Source organism: Equus przewalskii, chromosome 2 (genome assembly GCF_037783145.1).
Source record: "Equus przewalskii isolate Varuska chromosome 2, EquPr2, whole genome shotgun sequence".
NCBI classification, from domain to species: Eukaryota; Metazoa; Chordata; class Mammalia; order Perissodactyla; family Equidae; genus Equus; species Equus przewalskii.
Genome location: NC_091832.1, coordinates 16,028,934 through 16,042,313, shown reverse-complemented (window position 1 = coordinate 16,042,313; position 13,380 = coordinate 16,028,934). Strand labels below are relative to the sequence as shown.

Below are 13,380 nucleotides of genomic sequence, written 5' to 3'. Positions count from 1 at the left end.
GGTTTAGGCTGTCCTTGGCTGCACAACTGGGAGACTTGGTTCACTCCATGTGTCCCTTCTTCTCCAGCAGACCAGCCAGGAATGTTCATATGGAGATGGCAGAGATGCAGACAAGGCAGAAACACACAGGATTTCTTAAAACATAGGCTTAAAACTGGCACACCACCACTCATATCTCATTTTATTGGCCAAAGTGGTGGAATATATATTCCATTGATTTGGCCACTATACGCTACCTTTATGGGAAGAACTCTGAGTGCACATGACAATAAGACATAGACACAGGGATGGATGAGAAATGGGACCATTTGATGCCTTCTACCTACCATGGACTCTATCCTGAATGTGTTGATTCAGGAACCCTGGTTCCTTCCATCTTATGACTCCCATAGAGCCTTGTCATCATCTGAAACCAATGAGGAAAATAAGGATGGAGGAGGCATGCTGCCTCTCAAGAGCCTTGAACTACAAGTGGCCCACATCACTTCCACTCACATTCTAGCGATGAAAGCTGATTACGTGACCAAGCCTAGCCGCATATCTCTGGCTAGACAGCTGCTTCCCAGCCATGACTGTATAGTATGGGAGGGGACAGGGAACTTTGATGGACAGCCAGCCATCTCTGACACAGGAGTGACCCACCATTGTGCTACCCTAAATTCCTAAAAGAATGAGAATGAGAGTAAAAACTTCCTGCATCATAGCACTGCCCCAGGCAAAAGTGATGGCAAACCCTCTGTGACAAACCGAACCACCCACCCGGATGTTTCAAAGGGGCACCTGAGAACAGCATATGTGTTCACACATCAGTCTACAGAGTTGCCCCAAAGATGCTAGTCTTTGCATATCCTAATGCAGCAGACAGAGAGAGAGAGATTGGACACTCACATTGTTCCTGGGCTCCTCCTACCCTCCTGAAGCCACACCCAAGCTCCTGGTGGGGCGTCTGTGAGGAGATCCCCCTCCTTCGTTGCAGACTGTCCTCTCACGCATCACTTGGGATGCCCAGCTAACATCAAATTCAAAGGGCTCAGCCCCAGGGCCAGGAGGAACCCCAGCACCCTCTGCCTGCTCCCTCTCATAATGATGCCCCAGGAGCATGTGCCTCTGGAAAGCAGCGGGTCGGCTTGTCAAGCCTCTCTCCAGAAAGCCGAGACATGACGTGAATGCCAATGATCCCCACACCCGTGAGGAGGGGGACACAATTATAGCAAATTCTGCTTACAGTTCAGATTCAATATTTGGAAGGGATAATCCTGAAATAAGAGATTGCCTGATTTCTCTCCCAAGCCTGTGAATGGTTCATTAGCTCCTATTTGACATTTGATGGTTGAGTCTGATTGGCTTTATTGTGGAGTTGGACTTTAAGAAGTCCCCAAGACAGAGCAATCAAGTTTCACAATGATCCCCAACTGCAAATTTTAAAACATAAATGGCAGCTGCGCCTTGGACATCCACCCCATGAATGCTGTGGGGAATTTGTATTTCATCCCCACTTAATGAAACTCAATCCTGCTTGGCAACGCTGGGCCCCTGACTCAGCAGTTAGGATTTCCAGCAGTTTGGCCCGGGCGCTGCAGACAAAGAACCCCCAGACTCGAGCATCAATAAAGACGTGTCCAGGTCTTGTGTGGGGCCACCTAGGCAGTGGGGTCTCCGAGGAACGTGAGATTGAGGCCATGCCCTATAGGGGACACAGTCTAACTGTGAAGATGGTCCCCTTGCAGCAAAAACAGAAATGATAAACGTGGCAGATGCTCAGTTCCATGATGGGGGCATAAGGGCTACAGGAGTTCCCAAGATGAGAGTAGGAAGAGCCAGGGTCTGGGCTGGCTTCCTGGAAGAAGGATGCTTGAGCAGAATGTAGGAGTGGACAGAGAGAGGCATCCCGGGCATGAGATGTGAGCAAAGGGCTGGAGAAGCCCGACACTCCTCCACTTCCTCACTGGAGGCAGGCGGTACCTCCTCCGGGTTCCTGCCTCCTGCTGGGCTTCCCTAGTCCTGGCATCTGCCACATGGCATTGACCTCATCTGTCCTCATCAACCGTAGGCTCTTTGATGGCAGGGACTGTCTTATCCATTTCTGAGCCCTGGTGCCCAAGAAAGAGTCCAAGCCCAATAAATGTTCGTTGGCCGAATAAGGATTTGCACCTAACCATGTTGTATGCTCTCAATATGTTGTTATTGCTTTGCTGGTGGTGTAGTCACAGGAACCAACCTCCATGTCATTTCTTTGAGAGATCAGGAATCCAGGAACTTCTTGGGGGCAGTGTCCATGGGGGCTGTGAAGAGGACTTACCTTCTCCCTCAATTGTCCCCTTTAACTCCTGGAAGGGACACTCAGAGGGTAGCAGGGATGAGAGGACACCTATTGAGGGTCCATGATGTACCCAGCACTGAGAGGGGTGCTTTATAGCCACTTACTGGTCACCCAGGCCAGGTGTAGAGTGCTCCTGACACCAGCTCAGGAGCTCTGCCACGTATGAGGTGTGTGTTCTCGGACAGGTTAGTAAACCTCTCTGTGCCTCGGTGTTCTCTGTGAAAGGAGAGAGTTTCTCCCGGTTTGGGGTGTGCTAGGAATCCACACGGTTGTACCTGTAAAGTCCTGAGATCAGGGCATGGCACATCAGGAGCTCCCAGGGAGCCCTTGCTGGCGTTACTGTGCTCTCAGTCCCTCCTCCTCACCCCTATTTTGTGGCCAAGGTGTGTCATTTCCACCTCACAATTGAGAGAACCGACACTCAGAGAAGTGCATGATTTGCCCAAGATCCCACCATAGCGGGCCCTCAGCTCCACCTGACTTCAAAGCCACAGCATCCCTGACAGCTGCTGGGGGAGTTGGGGGAGTCGAAGAAGGGAGAACATTCCAATCTGGCCGCCATGGGCTGGACGCCCTCTCGGGTCCTCCATTAATTCCCCAGCTTCAAGGTGGCTGCTCCAAGGCCTGCCTCCCCCAGCTCCCAGCCTCCACCTCTCCACATCGTGAGCCCTCCTCACGCCCCATCCCCAAACCACGAGGCATCTTGCATCAGACAAGACCCTGGCCACCACGCAGCCACTCTCCATAACCAAGCATCCGCAGTCTCCCTTCCTATACCCAACACATACTCATACACCCTCCCATACGCACACTCACACAGACATACAGAGTACACGTTCCCAAACACACGCATATCTGCTCACACACACATGCTCATGTACACATGCCTGCACATGCTTACTCATACACATTCACACACACACCCACATGCTCACACATACAGATACACACACAGATGAAAAAGCAAACCCATACACACATGCTCCCACATACCAACACACTGTTCTTGCATATGTACACACAAACACACTCGCTTATACACGTGTGCACACTCACACACACACATGCTCATCTTCACACACACTCACATATAGATACACAAAGAGCACACATATATGCATTTGTTGCCATACACAAGCTTACAAGCATGTAGGCATGTACACACATACTCACACACAGATACAGCCCTCACACACACACACACACACATCCTTGCCACACCCACCTTTGACCACAGCGAGAGGAAGGCAGAAGCACCGGCAGAAGCCAGGATCAGAGGCGCATACCATCTCCTCCCAACAGAACAGACCAGTAGGACAACACCAGTTTCTGGGGGCCCACGTGTCTCACCCTCCCGTGTCCTCCTGCTGCCTCAGGCTGCCCCCAAGACTGGATTTCAGTACCAGATCTCGCCCATGGCCTGAACTGTCTCCTCTCTCGCTTCCCCATTTTAGCCCTATTGTTCACCTCAGCATCCACTAACTGGAGACCAGCAGGCAGGGACTTTTCCATATGACCTCACGCATTTCCCCTTCTGGCACCTCCAAGAGGCATCACTAATGGTGACCGTCATGATCACGTTGGTAGGACCCCCAGGCGTCGACATGGGGACAGAGGCTTTCCACTGCCCCTCAAGTCAGAAGGCATAAATGTCTGCTCACCCCCTTAATTCTCAAATGGTGCCTCAGAAAGAGATGGAATCCTTAAGGAACAGGGCAATTCATCCTTCTCTGCCTGCAGTCTTCCCTGCCCATCGCCAGGGGGCAGCCCTGATTCACTTATTTGTGTTTTAACCCTCATTACCCAACACCCAGGCCATAAAGGCATTGAGGCTGGGGAGAAGATAACAAACCTAAAAGGGCCGTGTGTATAGAGCAAGATCAGTATGCTATGGGTAGACTAGGAAAATGAGCCAATGGGGAAGACACAGATTGAGATTCAGCGTAGTTATTAGTATCGAGGTACAAGTTTGGTTCTGAGCTTCCTGTTGGCCACAGCAAAAATAGAACCATTCCCTAGGTCACCCATTTCTCAAGGGAAAGGCTAAAATTTCATTTTGGAGGCTACTGGGAAATCCACCACACTGTGGTTTATATGACTCCCCACATAGGGTCTTCCAGATTGACTCTGCTCGTGGGTTGGACCAATATGCTAATCTGTCTTCAAATCTGTCATCTCTCCATTTTACCTTTAATTTAAAGTGATAGTCAAGAGCTCTAGAGCCAGAACTGCACTCCCTACCTCCACTTCCTGTCCTCCTCTCCACTCTTGATCCCGCTCCAATCAGGTTTTCATCCACTGCTTTCCTGAAATTGATCTTGTCAATCTTGCCAACCACTTCCATGTTGTCAAATCCAGGGGCAGTTCTCAGTCTTCGGCCTACCAGCAGTAACTGCAGCGTTTGGCCCAGGTGAGCGTGCTCTTGTTCCTGAGACACTTTCTTCATTGGGCTTCGAGGACATGACTTTCCCGTTGGTCTCCATCTACTGCTCCTGCTCCATCTGCTATGCTGCTTCCCCGCCCTCTACCTCACCTCCAAATGTTGCAGCGCCCTGTCACTACTCAGTCCTGCTCCTCCATCTTGGCACTCCCTCAATCTCGCTTCAGGACTCTAAATATCAGATACTCCCTGATGACCATAACATGTATATCTGTGGCCCCCCTCTCTACCCAGATGTGAAACAGACCTCTCAGACTTAACATGTCCAAACCAAACTCGTGATACCTTCCCCTGACCTGCTCATTCCCGTTTCCCATCTTTGTAAACGGCAGCACCATTTGACTTGGGACAACCTTAGAGTTGTCCTTGATGCCTCTTTTGGTTCGCCCTTTACATCCAAGGGACTGAAAGATAATCCTGTGAGCTCTGACTTCCATGAATCTCTAGAATCCAACTTCTTCTCACCATCTCTATTCCAACTCCCTGACCAAGCCAACAGCCCTGCTCTGTGGGAAGTGGCTTTGTCTATCTGTCCATTGTTCTATCCTTTCTGCCTGGAATGGTGCTTGGCACATAGTAGGCAGTCGGTAAATATTTGTGGATTAAGTTATTGAATGCCTTACATTTTGCTATTCACATTAGACACAAAAAGGATTCTATTTCTTGATAAACAAATGATTTCACAACTGTGAAAATAATAATAACCAACATTTTTTGAACACTCAACATGTGCTACACCTCTCACCTGTGGCAGGAAGATGCTGGATGAGATGAACGAGTTTCAGAGAAGTAGGAAATTGTCCACGGCCAACATCTAGGGGTTGGTGGAGTACATATTTGAAACATATTCATTTATACAACTCATCAAGTGTTTGTTGAGCACCAATCATGCACCAGATATTGTTTTGGAAGAACAAAATAGACAAGTTCCTTACTCTAATAGAACTTGCATCCTAGTAGGGAGAGAAATGCAGGAAATGAAATGTATTTGTGTGACAGGTGCTATAAGAAAGTAAGCTGAGGAAACAAGGAGTGATGGGGCATGCTCTCTGAGGTAGGACTATCAGGAAAGATCTCTTTGGGGAAGTGGCCTTTGAGCAGAGATTTGGATGAAGTGTTGGGGGACGCCATATAAATATGTGGATGAAGAGCAAAGACTCTGAGGTCAGCAAGCTTTGACATTTTTGTGTGACAGCAAGGAAGCTAGTGTGGCTGGAACCCTGAAAGTGAAAGGCAGAATTTTTAGAGAGAAGTGAAAAGATGTGGAGGGAGGCCAAAGGGACCAAAGGCCAGTGGAAGAATTTGGATTTTACCCTGAGTAAAGTGGGAAGCCATTAGTAGGCTTGAGCAGAGGAGAGACATGATCTGACTTAGGATAGCTCTGGCTGCTGGGTGGAGAAAGGCCTGGAGAGGGGCAAGAGTGGATACAGAGAGACCCATTTGAGGATCTCTCTTGGCCAAGCCATGGTGCCCAGTTGTCTAGTCTAGATGTTGCTGTGAAGATATTTTTTTAGATGCTATTAATATTTACAATCAGTAGACATTAAGTCAATAACATGGGCAGGCTTCATCCAATCGGTTGAAGGCCTTAAAAACAAAGACTGAGGTTGCTCAAAGAAGGAGGAATTCTGCCTCAAGACTGCAACATAGAAACCCTGCCTGAGTTTCCCACCTACTGGCCTGCCCTACATATTTCAGATTCAAGACTGCAACTTCAAGTCTTACCTGAATCTCCAGGCTGCCGACCTGCCCTACAGATTTCAGACTTGCCACTCCCAACAATCAAATGAGCCAATTACTTACAATAAATCTAGATAGATAGACAGATAATAGATAGATGATAGAGATAAATATAGAAAGATAGAGATAGATAGATATAGATAGGTAGACAACAGAAAGATAAATATAGAGAGATTGAGCTAGATGATAGAGAAATGTAGATAGATAAATATGGATAGATAGATAGATAGATAATAGGAAGGATAGCATAGGATATATAAATATATAATAGGATAGGAGATATATATATATATGATATTGCTTCTGTTTCTCTGGAGAATCCTGACTAATACAAGGCTGTTGCAACAATCCATGAGACCAATGGTCAATGGTGATAGCTTGGACTTTGGTGATAGCAATAGAGATAGTGAGACATGGTTAGAGTCTAGAAATATTTTGAAGGTAGAGCCAACTGGATTTATTAACGAATTGAATTTGGCAAAAGAAAGAAAGAGAGGCATCAAGAATGACTCCCAGATTTTTGGCCTAAGCAACTGGGTAAAAGGTAGTACCATCAAGTAAATAAATGAGTCTGAGCTGAGTGAATAGGGTACCAATGACATTAAAGTCCTTGAGATGGGAAAGATCACCAAGGGGCTGCCTATGGACAGAGGAAAGTGGTCCAAGGACTGAGCCCTGGAACCCCTGGGGCATCCTAAGATCTAGAGGTCAAGAAGAGAAGGAAAAACCAACAAAGGAAACTGATAAGATGAGCCAACGAGATATGCCGGAAATCTGGAAAGCTTGTGTCCCAGAAGCCAAGTGGAGAAAGTGCTTTATTCCAAGAAAGATGGAGTGGTCAGCTGTGACAAGCGCTGCTGGGGAAATGGTCAGTTTGGGGGGCATGGAGAGTCACAGGCTCTGGGGTACTGCAGCAGTGGGCACTGGGCAGAGAATCCAGTGTGGAGAGAAGAGCAAACACACACACACACAAGCAAATGTCACTCGCTCTGCTATTGTATCTGAGGTTTCCACACAAATGCTGGAGTCCAGGCTGGTGTGATAGTCACTTCCCATGTCCCTAAAGAAGGAAGTGCCCTGAGAAACGTCAATGTATGCTGGCTGAACGGGAGCGGCAGGCAAGGATTTGCGTCTGTGGACAAGTTGGTTTTGATGGATAGTGGGTCATTCATGAAGAGATTAGGAAGAGCTGGTGGAAACATGAATTTGAGCCACGTTAGGCAGATGGGGAAGTCACATCGTGTTCCCAGAGAAAGAGTAATGTGTGACGGGCCCTGGCTAGAGGAGCTGGAAGGCAGAGAAGGGAAGGAGACTATAGCCACAGGGGTCTCTATACCCTACAGATTTGTTCCCTGTCCCTTGGCGTGGGGCCAATGGGGCTGAGCTTGCTCTGGTGGAAAGAGCAAGGACTTGAGAGTCAAAGAGCAGAACTGTTCCAGCCGTAGGTTCAGAGGTGGGGCTGGTCGGGGAGGGCTCCATGGAGGAGAAGCAGAGAAACCAGCAGTCACTGCATGGTCCCCAGGGGCCAGGCACATGCTGGGGAGACGGTCAACCTGGGGACAGGGAGTCACAGGCTCCTTTAGGATGCAGTTGTGCAGTTTTTCCTCACAACAGCCACTATGACGTTCTTCATTATTTTCCTCACTTACTGACAAAGAAACAGAGGCTCAGAGAAACTAAGTAGCATACCCAAGTTCACACAGTTGAGAAGTGCTGGGGCCTGGGTTTGAATCCAGAGGTCCTTGCCTCCAAGGCCTGTGTTCCTTTTCCTCAGCTTATGGCTGAGCAGAGGCAAGAATTCCAGAGATAAAACCTGCTCTTCCCTCTTACTGGCATGGTGCTTGACCTTGTTGGGCCTCTGGTTACTCATCTGTAAGATAGAGGTGACCATCACACCCATCCTAAAGGATTAAATGGGATTATGCCATAAAATAGCAGTGCAGGGGCCGGCCCCATGGTGTAGTGGTTAAGTTCTCATGCTCTGCTTCAGTGGCCCGGGGTTCGCAGGTTCAGATCCCAGGTGCAGATCTAGCACCACTCATCAAGCCATGCTGTGGCTGTGTCCCACACACAAAATAGAGGAAGCTTGGCACAGACGTTCACTCAGTGGTAATCTTCCTCAAGCCAAAAGAGGAAGATTGGCAACAGATGTTAGCTCAGAGCCAATCTTCCTTACCAAAAAAAAAAAAAAGAAATAGACCCCAGCATTGCACCTAGCACACAGTGCATGTTCAAGAAATGAAAGCTATTATTACTGAGGATGATTTTCAATTTACAGATGAGAAAGCGTGTAAGAGTCCATTAATTTCTTCATACTCTAAAGAATAAAGACTGAAGTCTGGATTCAAAGTAATAGGAAAAACCAAATTTCGCTCAAGCATTTTTCCATTTCATCCCAAGATAAGAAAGAGGGAAATGGGTATTTCAGATAGGTGGAATACGTCAGCGAGGCATGAGATGAGATAGGCATGTGCGAGTAGAGTTGATCTTGAGAAGTGCGATGACATCAGATTTTAGTCACAGGTTGGAGTGGACTTTAAATACCTAACTGGGGTCTCCGGGCTTCAATTCAATGTTGTGTATAGGATGCCTACCACATATCAGGCTCCATGCCGGGCAGAGCTGAGCCCTGGCATGGGCACTGTTTACAGCTGCCTGGGTTGGCAGTGGCGATAACACCCTTGTGGACTTTGCCCTGACCCAACCTTTAACCTGTCCCAACCTTCAATCATGGAGGTAGCGGGTTATGCATTGCCCAGAAGGCAACTGTGAGATTAAGGGATCTGCTATAGCATGTGTTACCCATGAGACCAGGGCGAGTTCAAGTGGGCCCGGGCCCATCACTCTCACAGCAACCTCATGTGGTGGGTTCTATCATTATGCCCATTTGATGGAAGAGGAAACTAAGGCTCAGTCAGAATTGATATGACTTGCCAAGACCACAGAGTGGCAGTAGGACCAAGATTTGAACCCAGGTCATTCTGTCTTCAAATCTGGTGCTCTTTCCTCCATGCTGGGTTAGGCTATTGGCTTCTGAAAGACATGGACAGGTGAGATGGGTCAAACATAGCCTGAGGGTACTCAGGCACCAGTGGGAGATGGCAGGCAGAGGCAGGTTGAGGGTCCAGGCGGGGACGGATCAGGATGGTCCTTAAACTGAACTGGGGAGAAGGGGTGGGAAGATATGTGGCTCTGGGGGTGCAAAAAGCCCTGAGATCAGCCCTGTATCTGCCCACCTTGCCCTGGACCAGCCTGTCAGTCTGCATCCTTTGCCCAGAGAAAGGACCATGGGCTGACCTGGGTCAAAGACACCTGAGTCCCTGCTCTGCCATTGACTAGCTCCGTGACCTGGGGCAAGTCACTTTAACTCTTGGTTCTCACTTTCCCTGTCTGTAAAATGGTTTTTCCAGCATTCCAGTCACACAGGTGTCTTGAGGAGTGAAGGAAAGTGGTGTGGTCCAAGGTCCTCCCGCAGACCTCCACACATAGCAGGCCCTTGACACACAGGATCACCCTCCTGCATGCTCTGGGCCTCTCTGCCCTCATAACCCCAACCTCCTTCCTGGGAACTGGCTCTAGGCTTGTCAGAGAGCCAGCAAGCTGTCAACCCCACCCCAGCTGGCCAGTTAATGAGTGATCAGGGTGCTGGAGCCTGGCCTATAAAGAACTGCTAGCCAGGGCAGCAGGTAGGAGGCAGGTGGATAGCTGCAGTGGGATACAGAGGGAGCGAGATGCACAGCAGGATGGTGTCATGGCTCCTGCCCGGCATAGCTGTGGTCTTCCTAGTGCTGCTGCAGAGCACACAGTCAGTCTACATCCAGGTGAGTCCCTCCAACCAGTCTACCCTTTGCCTGAAGGTCTGCACAGTGGGAGGCTGGGATGTAGAAGGGATGCTGGGAAATTCATAGAGAACAAAGGAGCACAGGACCCAGAACTCAGCCCAACACACAATCACAGCTCAAGGCCCCAGACAGCCGATGGGTGGGGGCAGCTGGAATGCTGATGGCAATGATGACGGTGATGATAACAACAATAAACTGCTGTTATTCAGCATTGCTCTGCTCAAAGGCCGATCCTGGTCAGAGGTCAGAGTGTGGAATAAGATGTGGTCCCTGCCCTTGAGGAGCCCAGAATGGGAGGAAGACCCCTTATAAAAGCTCCCACAGCTCTATATTCACCCATGTCTGGGTGGAGGGGCGATAATCACCAGAAAAAGTTTCCCTGGCAGGTAACTCAGGAAGTGACATTGCAGGATAAGCAGGACGTAGCCAGGCACAGAGGACGCAGACTGCCCAGGCAGAGGGTGCAGCTCTTGCAGAGGCTGAGTCTCCTTCCAGGGCACCTGTGAGGCCGGAAGGAGTTGTGGAAGCGGGGCCTGCCTGCAAGGTGGCAGGATAATGCCTCTGGGCTTGCAGGGAAGTCTGTGGCCCTGGGTGTCACATTCCTGACTCTGGGCAGGGCCTCCTAGGGAAGGAACAAAGAGGGTCTTGGAGAGCTATGGGGGAGAGTCCGCCTCCCCCTGCAGCCCTGGCCCTGGAGCCCAACCAGCTTGGGGTTCCCAAAATTTTGCCATATGGGTTCAGGGGAGATGACCCAGTTACCAAGTGTGCCCTGGGTACCAGGCACCCAGGGAGGAGCAGAGCCAGATTATCTCCCTTTGTCAGATGAGGTTCAGAATGCGGAAGAGCTGGGATTTGAACCAGAGGCCCCTGGTCTCCAAAGCCTGTGCCTTGAACTCTGCGCTGCACAGCATGCTATCACCTATCACCTACCAGTTTCTGGGGGCCTGTGGCACAGCAGTGTGACATGTCAGTCACCACCTCCCACCTCGAAGACTGTCTCTTGAGTGTGGCCTGGACTTTCCTTGAGAATGTGGAAGGCTCTGGGGTTCCGAGGAACCCAGATCTCCCAGGCCACGTTTTGACACCCTCTCCTCTCCTCTCCCTCCATCCCCCCAGTACCAAGGCTTCCAGGTCCAGCTGGAATCGGTGAAGAAGCTGAGTGACCTGGAGGGGCAGAGGGTGCCCAACCCCCATCTCCGGGCCCAGGGCCTCGAGCCGTCCGTGTGCCTCCACCCAGACCTGCCACAGGACCTCCAGCCAGTCTGCGCCTCCAAGGACGCTGCCAGCATCTTCAAGGCCTTGAGTAAGTGCCCCACCCTGCAAAGCTTCCTGCCCCTCATTCTCTCTCCTCCCCATACCCCAGCTCACTATCCTGTTGTTTCTACTAAGCACTCAGTGGCTGAGGACAGGACGATTCAAGAAACTTAGCCTCCTGGCCTCTCAGTTTGGGCACTGAAAGTCAGGCATATCCCATTGGTCCCCGACAACCCAGCCGGTTGATCATCCTTCCTCCAGAACTCCCCAGCCGGGGAGAAGGGACCCAGAAAAATGACTGCAATGCAGTGGGATGATGGGGGAAGCACAGTGGGGGCACAGAGGAGAGATGGCTCACATCTGGGGTGGCATAAGGGGTCTGAAAGGCTTCCAAGAGGAGGTGATATCTAGGCTAAAACATGAGGGCTGAAGCAGAGTTGGCTATGGGAATGTAGTGACTAGCTAGCATTTATTGAGCACCTACTAAGGGCCAAGCCCTATGTCAGCCCCTCAGCCTTCATTCTCTCCTCACAACCACCCTGTCGGGCTGATGTTGTCCACGAAGCAGACAGGAACACTCAGGCACAGAGTTTAAGGAAGGCACCCAGGCACCGCTAGGACAGAGAGGACGTGGGACTTGAGCCTAATTCGCTCACTCTACTTCTGAAGTTTCATCCTCCTGATCTGTAAGATGCCAGGCCCCTCCCTCAGGCTCTCTCCTAAGCAGGGCTTCTTGGGCCGCCTGGCCAGCAACTCCCTGGACCACAGATGTCTCAGGTTCAGCTGACCCGTTCTTTCCTCTGCCCAGGGACCATCGCTAACGATGACTGCGAGCTGTGTGTGAATGTTGCCTGTACTGGCTGCCTCTGAGATGGCTCCATGTGCCCTGAGGCTGCCCTGGACACCTTGCCCCCCAGCCCACTGCCTCCTCAGCCCCAACCCCCTTCCAAGCTCTGAGTGGGCCCTGGCCACTGCAGTCATTGCCACCCTCCCAGGGCCTGAGCAGCTGGATCTGGTGCAAAGCAGTTGGACATGTGTGGAGGAGAGATTGACCCCTGAGACAGCACTGCTGCTGAATAAAGATTCTCCACTCACAGAGTCATGCATCCATTTGTTCATCCCCAGGAACCAGGGGCCGAGCTTCTTGGGAAGCTGGATGGGTATAGGAGAAAGGTTGGACTAAAAAATCAGGGATTGCCCTGGTTTCTGGAGCCTAAGGAGTTGGTTCTTCAAGCCCTATTTCATATAGGAGGGAGAAATACTCAGAGCAGGAACGAATAGCCTAAGATCACACAGCTAAGAAGCCACAGAGCACCCAGATCCATCTAACCCCAAAGGAGGCGCTCACGGCCTGGCCCAGCTTCTGTGCTCCTGACCCTGGGGTAGAGGAGCCTTCCTCCAGTAGGTGGGACTGCAGGAGTGGGTGGAGGGAAGAAGCATGTTGTGGCCCCTCCCCAGGCCCATAGTGGGGGCTGACTTTGCCATAAGCCTGTCTGAGAAGACGGGCCCTTTGCCTCACCCTTACCTTCCCAAGCACCCACCCTTGTCAGCTCCCTGGAACCATCTGGCCAGCTCCAGATAGAAAACCTTTCCTCCCTCTCTCCATCCTGATGGACTTGAGGAGTGTTAATAATAATAACCAATGCTTATTGAGCATTTTCTGTACCCTCAGCACTATTCTAAACTCTTGGCACATAGTGACTCACAGAGTCCTCACTCAGTCTAATAAAGCAAGTTCTATTATTGTTACTGTAGGGGAGGAAGACAAATTTTCTACCCTTTAG

General features: G+C 50.3%; 1 protein-coding gene across 1 annotated transcript; it reads left to right on the top strand.

Annotated features, from left to right (window-relative positions):
* The first annotated feature begins 9,226 nt into the window (after positions 1–9,226).
* On the top strand, positions 9,227–12,694 carry GUCA2B (guanylate cyclase activator 2B). The gene is made up of 3 exons (XM_008524152.2): positions 9,227–10,321; positions 11,459–11,645; positions 12,405–12,694. The coding sequence occupies exons 1-3, from the start codon at positions 10,232–10,234 to the stop codon at positions 12,464–12,466; spliced, it is 339 nt and encodes a 112-aa protein (XP_008522374.1). The 5' UTR covers positions 9,227–10,231; the 3' UTR covers positions 12,467–12,694.
* The last annotated feature ends 686 nt before the right edge of the window (positions 12,695–13,380 follow it).